Source organism: Vespula vulgaris, chromosome 2 (genome assembly GCF_905475345.1).
Source record: "Vespula vulgaris chromosome 2, iyVesVulg1.1, whole genome shotgun sequence".
In the NCBI taxonomy this organism is placed as follows: domain Eukaryota; kingdom Metazoa; phylum Arthropoda; class Insecta; order Hymenoptera; family Vespidae; genus Vespula; species Vespula vulgaris.
In genome coordinates, this window is record NC_066587.1 from 748,511 (window position 1) to 757,953 (window position 9,443).

Below are 9,443 nucleotides of genomic sequence, written 5' to 3' on the forward strand. Positions count from 1 at the left end.
ACTCGCATACCTGACCTAAGTGGTATCGTATTAGCGTGAATTTTAAATATGGTGGCACCGAAAGAGAAAGGCCACTACTAACTCGTAACTCATTTCGAATGACAATGAATCTTTTCCTTTGCTTTCGGCCACGAGCCAACTCTTGTTGAAAGAGAAAGAAAGAAAGAAAGAAAGAAAGAAAGAAAGGAAGAAAGGAAGAAAGGAAAAAAAAAGAATAAAATAAAAGAAATGAATATAAATGACAAATAAATCAAACACGTCTGTCAACGATGAGAATTTATACGGGGATGTTAAAAAAGATTAATGTGAAACTGAGTGAGATAACATGTATCTTTGCGGGGGGTGAGAAAGGGGTTGGATGGGACAAAAGAATAGGCGAAAGAGTACAAATAAAAAGAAAAATTATTCAACGTAATAATTACGCTAATCTATTCAACTTTCTTGTCCTTTATTTATGGTTCTAATAATACAAATCGAATTCATTTATTCTTTCGCCTCTTTTTCTTTTTCTTTCTTTTTTTTTTTTTTTAATTGGAGTTTTTCATACAAATATAAGCGATCGTTTAAAAGATTTAAAAATTTGCCAATTTTTTTTTTCGATCGAAGCAACGTATTATCGTTTTTCTTTCTTTTTTTTTTCTTTTTTTTTTCGTTACTACATGCACACGCATAAAATTTGTCACTAGGATGTTTTATGTCTAGTTCTTTTTTTTTTTGTCACTTTACAATATATATACACATAATATATTCTTTAGTAAAATTATTGCGGAATTATTGTTTATTGTTCATTAAAATGCGAACGCGAGATTCGTGAAAGACTATTCTTTATTCTTTCCTTTTCGTTTTATTCTATTTTCAAATTTCAAGGGAAAACTTTCTGTCCTCTACGAGTTAATTAATTCACGAGTGTTCTTTCTATTTTGATTTTATAATTTGGTGGGTCGTTTGTTCACGTAATTTCGTCTTTCCTTTTTGGTGTATCCAAAAAAGAAGAAAAAGATAAATAAAAGTGTGTTACGATGTTTCTAATTTACATACATATATACATGTTCGATTTAACAATTGTTTAACGTAATTTAATTAATACCATGGATCGAAAAGCGATCAGGAATAAGAGAACGTAGAAATTTCGCGGTTCAAAGTCGAGTTAACGAGGGACGACGAAATTGGAATCGTACTTGAAAGGCCACTTACAAGGAACGCTTACTTTCTACGAGAACTCATTTACTATTGTAGACCTTATTGTTTTGTTTTTATACTGTAACAAAAAATTTCACTCTCTCTCTCTCTCTCTCTTTTTTTCGTTTTTTAATCATCGTCATTATCAACTTTTATTTTAGAAAAAGAATTTATCATGCGAGGCTGAGTTGTCGACGAAATTGATTTTTCTTTTTTTTAATGTAGAGAGACGATATTGTTATCGATATAATATGGTACTGATGATCACAAAAATTATTTAAAATCATCGTCAGGATTAAATTATCATCAGAAATTGTTGTTTCTTTTTTTTTTTTTTTTTTTTAATTAAAACAAATGCGAAATAACATAATCGATATAATGACGATATGAAGGTAACGATTGTAAAAAAATTATACAAAACCATATATATATATACTGCGAGTCAACTGTTGAAAGTCGTATAATAAATCTTAATGCAACAAGTAAAGTTATTCAAAACCGTTGTCAAAATTATCTGCAGCAGTCTTATTGGAGAACAATTTTTCTTTTCTTTTTTCTTCTTTCTTGAGTTGAAACGAACAGGAGTAACGTAATGGATAAGAAATGAAGGTAACGATGGTGAAAATGACTTAAGAACAAAAATGAAATCGTCGGAGTTACGAGTAAACGATTTTCAATGGCAAAGAAACAAAGTCTAAAATTAATGTTTTAGAGAATACTCTATAGAACAAGAAGAATAGAATTTTATTCATGAATGAGAACGTAGACAAAAGGAAAGGAAAAGGCTGTTAGCAAGCAAGCAAGCAAGCAAGCAAGCAAGCAAGCAAGCAAGCAAGTATGTAAGTAAGTACTTGGGAGTCTCCTCGTGAAAAAGGAAAGGGTGGGGAGTCAGCCAATGCAAGACGAAGAGGTGACATCGGTTTGCCTTTGGGAAAGCCGATGCTGGTGAAAGCAGAGAGCAAGAAGAGCAGCAACAGCAGCAACACCAGGAACAGCAACACCAGTGAGAAGCGTCTAGCCAGCACGTTGACGTCCGATGTTCGACTCGGGACAAGTCGGGACAAACGGATCGAGATCAGTTCCACGTGGACTTGGAATCTTAACTCCGTCGATGGTCTCTATCATCGTATCGATTCGTTAGCGTGTGTTGTTGATCCTCGATACAGGCCCACGGTGATTCCAGTGTTCGTTAAATTAATAATCTCGATCGATTTCGATAAGGAAAGAAAGAAAGACAAAGCAAGAGAAAGGTTTTTGAAGTTTTCGTTTGGTTCGATCGATCGAATCGTCATGCGTCAGACGATCGAAGGATATACTGACTTTATATCGAAGATCCAAGGATTTATCTATTGATCGATCGATGATACGAGAACGTTTTGACGATGAAGTCGAATAACTTAAAGGAAGAGTCCCTTAAGACGATGAAGTTCAAAGAAGTATCATCGTAGTGACGAATCCTTTTCTTTTTTTTTTCTACCTTTCTTTCTTTCTTTTTTTTTCGAAACTGGAGCCCTCGTCGAATTTTTCTCTCTCCCTTTCTCTCTCCCTCTTTCTTTCTCCTTCTCTCTCTTAAAATAATCCATCGATCATGAAGATCGTTGGATCGATCCTAATCTTTCTCATAAGCGTGAACGCGATCGAACAGGTTCGATACGATTTAAAAAAGAGATATTACAATCGTCCAAGTACGTCGTCGTCGTCGTCGTCCTGGAGACGTAGTCAATTGGACGTTAGACTCGACGACGAGAGAACGGTTACGACTCAACGATCGATCTATCGCCAGAATAAACTTCATTTACCGTCGATATTTTTCGAGGACGATGACAATTTCCGTTTAACGCGTAATGGGAATGTTGAGAAGAATTTTGAGGATAGTGAGAGCAACGATTATCTTATCTCCGATAGAACGACCAATCAACGACGAAAGTTTTCACGTGAGCATCGTGCTATCGGGAACACTATGAAAAATATCGTGACGTTGCCAACATCGGAGAAAGAAAATTATCGTTACGTTTCTAACGTTCGTTATAACGATCGACCTGACAACGAAGGAGAGAACGAAGATCAAGATCAAGACGACGATCAAGACGACGATCACGACGATCGTGATGGCGACGATGATTCGAAATATTATTCGTTGACCATTGCCAACGACGAAAGGTTTAATAATCGCGATCAAGAAGACATTTGGAACACTCCGAAAGAAACCGACGTATTTTTCTCCGACGGCGATATCACAGACGTCAAAGAATTTTTGGATGATATTAAAAGAAAAATGAACAACGGGGATTACGATAAATATTTCGGTAGTGGTTACAGACAAGGTAGAAGAAGGAAGTTGACCAGTCAACAGCAAGGTGTCCTATTGGTCGAGACACTCAGAAAGAAAAGAAATCAGAGCGACACCGATGATTATCGGGGACATACCGCTTCGAATCTTCAAAGCGGCATCATGGATATGTTGGGCAGAAGTATGTTTTTTTAAACGAAACAGAACGAAAAGAATTGTAAAGAAAGAAAGAAAGAAAGAAAGAAAAGAAAAGAAAGCAAAAGACAGACAAACAAAAGAAATTGAATCAATTTTATTTTTCTCTCTTTTTTTTCTCTTTTTTCTTTTGATTTTCTTTTTTAAAAATAACAATCATTTTAATCATCGGATTGCTTCATATTACTCTGTTTCAAACTGAAAGTTTAACAGGAAACGATTCGAATTTCTATTCGCAAAGATTTCGTAATTATATAGTAGAAATGGAGTAGGGGGTGGGAGGGTGGGGTGTTGAGGTGGATAGAGAGGGGAGAGTCATTAGGACACACCCTAAGAAACAATCGAACAGATCGATAATGTTATTATTGTTCGTGCTTGAACTTTCGCGTTCGGTCACCTTTGAGCTCCAGATTTTCACTTACGAAATTGTACTTCGGAACGAAAGCGTCCAGCGACTTGGCATTTAACGAGTGAAACAGAGCAAAGGGAAATGCGGTCTCTACGAGATGATGAACGAGATGATAACGTTTGGAGAAGTAATTGTCTTTCTTTTTTTGCTTCTTCCTTTTTTTTTTTTTTTGATTTTGTTTTTGTCGAAGCTGGACCTACGTGGATCGATGATTTTCACGGTAATGATAATAATTAGGATCCTGGCAAAAGGAAAAAGAAATATATGTATATATATATATTCGTTTGTTCAATTTTTTTTTTTCCAACAAAACTTTATCGAACTCATCGCACGTATTATATTTTCGTTTACGTACGTTCAATCTATGTATGAGAGTACTATTGATAAACAATATTTATCGGTATATTCGCAAATAATATTAACCATGTCTATTTACGAAAAATCTTTTCTTTTGTACCTTTCGTTTCACAGTGATACCACAAACTTGCAAATACAAGGGGACGAAATTCGAGTGTGGATTAAGTATCAGTTGCGTCTTGGCCGGCGGTAGACCGGTCGATTTGTGTTCCGGTGGATTGATTTGGAGTTGTTGCGTCGACGATGACGATATCCCGGAGAAAATACCAAGACCGAGCGTTGGATTGCTTCAGAATGCGAGTGAGTTTATGAAATCATGATGATTTTTACTTCTTCCTATTCTTTCTCTCTTCGTTTTTTCTTCGTTATTTTTTTTTCTTCTTCTTCCATGTTTGTTTATATTTATTTGAAATTCGATTTCTCTTTGTAACTCTATGAGACAGACAGACAGACAGACAGACAGAGCAAGAGAGTAAGAGAGAAAGAGAAAAAACGAAAAAAAAAGAAAGAAAGAAAGAAAACAAACGACGATACTTAAGAGAGCTCTTTTCTCTTCGAGTTAAGTTAAATGAAGTTGAGTTGACTTGGGTTGACTCCAATTGATTGGAATCGAGTCGATTTGAGTTTAACAAAACGAATCAAGATAATTTAAGTAGTAAGTAATAATGATATTAAAAAAAAAAAAAAAACGAAAAGAACTATAACACGTCACGAGGCCTGTCATTAATAAAGAAAACTTCCGGTAGCCGCGGCAAAGCAGGTAGCCTGATTTCTAGATAGGTAGTTACATCCGAAATTGCACAATCGAATGTAGAGAGCAAACGGTCAGGTGAGACGACACCCAGCGACGATTTCAAAGACCTGAGAAGTGGGAGGAGGTGCTATCCCATTCACGGTTAGTTTCTTCAGATAGAGGAGCTTCATTTATTTTTTTTTTCTGTTTTCTTCTTCCTCTCCTTTTCCTTCTCTTTCTTCTTATTCTTATTCTTATTCTTATTCTTATTCTTATTCTGCTTCTCTCTTTTTTTTGTAAGACGACTTAATGTTTGCGAGCGTGAGGATTTAATTGGGGTGTTCTCACCATGACGTTACTTCCTTGTGTTACTCCCTACGTGAATTTTATTTGTTGATTCCGGATTTATAGTTTCAAATTCAAGGCAAAGTTTATTATTAATTATTAATAACTTTAATAATTATTTGTATATATATATATATATTATATGTGTATATAAAATTATTAAATTGCGAAATATAAAAGAAAAATAATAATAATAATAATAATAATAATAATAATGAAATCAATTTACGGTATTTAATATTCGATTTTATACTTTTATCGATACGTTGCTTTTCTTTTTATTAATTAATCATAACTAATTGTGATATATAAGAAAAAGAAAAATTTTAATTATTAAATATATATATATACAAAAAAGAATGATAATAATAAAACAAATATACAATATTTCATATCGGATTTTACATTTTCATTGATATATATTGTTTTCTTTTCATTAATTAATTACAATCAACTGTGATATATATATATATATATATATATATATATATATAAAACATATATATAAATATAAAACAAGAACAAAATAGAAAAAGAAACAGACGACACACAACGTTTATAAAATACGATATTGGAATTAATAATCTAAAAGGGAGGTGTGAGAATAACGTGCCGGTCGAATGTTTGAACTTAGCATTTTCGATAAATCTGGCGCATCAGCAGCCGTACGTTGAGGACAACGTACAGATCTATGGTAGCAGTATGAGACCTAGCAAACCCACGTACTCGGAAGACATCCATAGACCAAGTTATTCCTACGTCGTGAACAATCCAAGCAAACCTACTTGGCAACACCACCAACATCAGTCTCAGCATCACCATCATCAACAACAACAACAACAACAACAACAACAACAACAACCACAACTACAACCACAGCAGCACGATCACGATCGTCCAGGTTACGTGACACGTCCTACAATCTATCGTCCACCAACGGTTCAATTCGATTATCCGCAGGACGAATACGATTCGTCTTATCATCCTTCTAACACTGGGATCCATGTGCCAATCGACGATGTCACCAACTCGTTGGATTATTCACAATATCGTGGTAAACGAGAATTGTTTCAATCCGGGAGAATCCACCTAAAGAAATGAAAGCACCAATGCAAAAAGATGTTTCTTTGTAATTTTTGTTTTGTTTATTTTTTTGATTTAATTATCTCTTACTTCTTCCTCCACTTCTATATTCTATTTCTATTTGTACCACTGCTGCTGCTGCCACTGCTACTACCGCTGTGTGATCTGTTTCGTCTTCGTTTCTTTTTATTTGTTTTTACTTTTAATCAACTATTTTGCACGAGGCAAGATCAAATAATACGTATTATCATACGTAATATGTATTATTACGAGTTGAATTCAAGAGAATGACCACGAGACTCAAGTGAGATAAGGAAAATGGAATTTGGAGAGAATCGATGAACGATATTCAATACGATCACTCGTTTCAGCACTAACATTTTCTCTTTTTACTTTTTCTTCGTATCTTCGATGTTTACAATGCATGATAATGCACTTTTAGTGAGACCAACGAATAATGCGATATATATATATATATATATATATATATATATATACAATATATATATTTGTGTTTTCGTGTATATATATATATATATATATATATATGAGATGATTTTTTGCACGCTCTCTTTGGCACGTTATGGCTGCGACTGCACAAAATATTTTCGATCGAATGGAACGAAAAAAGAGAGAGAGAGAGAGAGAAAGAGAGAGAGAGAGAGAGAGAGAGAGAGAGAGAGAGAGAGAGAGAGAATTTCAATGGACAATTTTTTTCAGACACGAAGAGATCGTCAAGATTTATCGATTCTTCTTTTTTTTGTTCTCCTTTTTTTTTCTCTCTAAAAAAAATATTATTGCATTGTCCGATGAATCAGCTAATTTTTTTATTTTTTTATTTCTTTATTTTTAGGCTGCGGCGAACTTTATACGAGAAGCAATAGGATCGTTGGCGGGCACAGTTCGAGTTTCGGGAGTCATCCATGGCAGGTTAGAAAAAAAAAGAAGAAAAAAAAAGAAAGAAAAGAGAAATGATCTATCAAGAAGAAATAAGATCGATATATCGATTGTTATTTAATTGTTGCTTTTTTCTGAATATTCTTTCTTCCTTTTAGGCTGCTATCATAAAGTCGGGATTCCTGACGAAGAAATTATCCTGCGGTGGTGCTCTGTTGAACAACAGATGGGTCGTAACGGCAGCTCACTGTGTTGCAACGTAAATATTTGTTGCTGCAATTTTCGTTCCTTTTTATTTTTTTTTTATTTTTATTTTCTTCTTTCTTTCTCTCTCTCTCTCTCTCTGTCTCTCTCTTGAGACACATTTTACAGTGACTAATGTGAGCTAATGTCTTTCTTCATTCAGGACACCAAACAACAATTTGAAAGTTCGACTAGGTGAGTGGGACGTGAGAGACGCCTCGGAACGTTTGCTTCACGAAGAATTTAACATCGAAAGGAAGGAAGTACGTTTTATCGATAAATAATGACATTTTGAAAGAGTACACATATACATATACATACATAATATATATATATAATGATATATCAGGTTCATCCACAATATTCACCGACGGATTTCCGTAACGACGTAGCTTTGGTCAAATTGTCGAGGACCGTAGCGTTTAAGCAGCACATCGTACCAGTTTGCCTGCCGGCTAGAAATCTAAAGTTATCAGGTCGAACGGCAACCGTTGCCGGATGGGGAAGAACTCGTCACGGTCAGAGTTCAGCACCTTCGGTCTTGCAAGAGGTCGACGTAGAGGTAAATTTTAATCTCGAGATTTATAGTAGATCGTTAGTTGTCTAGGTCGTTTTTATAATCTTTCATTTTGTTTAAGAAAATAAAAAAGAAAAGATCTGTTTTCATCAGATTATTTCACAGTATAATTGAATTAATATCAAATTAAGATTGATTCAGGATATTAAGATAAATTTTTATCTTAGGTGATACCTAACGAAAGATGTCAAAGGTGGTTCAGAGCGGCTGGTAGACGCGAAACCATACACGACGTATTTCTATGCGCTGGTTACAAAGAAGGCGGTAGAGATTCCTGTCAAGTAAGATAATTATTATTATTTTTTTTCTTTTCCTCAAATCGTTATTTAATCAGTTATATTTGAATATAATTATTTTAACAGGGTGATTCCGGTGGACCATTGACCATGTCCGTCGAAGGCAGACACGTGTTGATCGGTTTAGTTTCATGGGGTATTGGTTGTGGACGTGAACACTTGCCAGGTGTATATACTAATATTCAGAAGTTCGTGCCGTGGATAGACAAAGTTATGAGTTGAGATTTCATACGAAGACACGTTCTGTTGTTCCTTTTGGAAATAAGAGAGAGAGACAAACAGACAATATGAGAGAGCGAGTGTGTGACAGAGAGAGAGAAAGAGAGAGAGAGAGGAGGAAGGGCAAGGAGAAAGCGAGTGAATAAAATACTCGAAAGATCGGTCGTGTAGTGCGTTAACGTTTGTAAAGTTACCAAAGCTACTACCATTAACTTTCGAAGAGACTTTTGTTGTGTTGAAAATGACGTAAAAAAAAAAAGAAAAAAATTAATAATAATAATTACAATGGCGACGTTCTTTTACGTATGCGTATGCGAAAAGTAATTTTAATTAAAGTTTCGAGTTAAAAAAAAAATTGTACTCGTAACGTGAAACAAAATACCTATAAAATATTATTTATTATCGTAGGAATATATTTTTCACCGATCTATAAAAATCTATTTTTTTTATATTGTTATCGACGAAAGGTAAGAGGTGATAGATCCATGCGTCGATAAAGTAGTTTCCACGGGGACAAAAATCTTATTTATCGACGCGCGGCAGACTGCATTACCGATCAATACTTTTATTATCGACGAGGTACGTTTATCTATCGAGGATAAGGAAAAGATCGATAAACT

The 9,443-nt window shown here is 34.6% G+C and overlaps 1 protein-coding gene across 2 annotated transcripts; it reads left to right on the forward strand.

Annotated features, from left to right (window-relative positions):
* The first annotated feature begins 2,645 nt into the window (after window positions 1–2,645).
* On the forward strand, window positions 2,646–9,158 carry LOC127073118 (uncharacterized). Of its 2 annotated transcripts, XM_051014216.1 has the most exons (9): window positions 2,646–3,650; window positions 4,545–4,730; window positions 6,143–6,562; window positions 7,445–7,521; window positions 7,647–7,747; window positions 7,895–7,994; window positions 8,081–8,293; window positions 8,476–8,589; window positions 8,671–9,158. In XM_051014216.1, exons 1-9 carry the CDS (start codon window positions 2,768–2,770, stop codon window positions 8,824–8,826), a joined length of 2,250 nt encoding a protein of 749 aa, XP_050870173.1. In that variant the 5' UTR covers window positions 2,646–2,767; the 3' UTR covers window positions 8,827–9,158. The 2 variants fall into 2 exon arrangements, with proteins under 2 accessions (XP_050870173.1, XP_050870172.1); XM_051014215.1 differs by lacking the exon at window positions 6,143–6,562.
* Window positions 9,159–9,443: the final 285 nt, after the last annotated feature.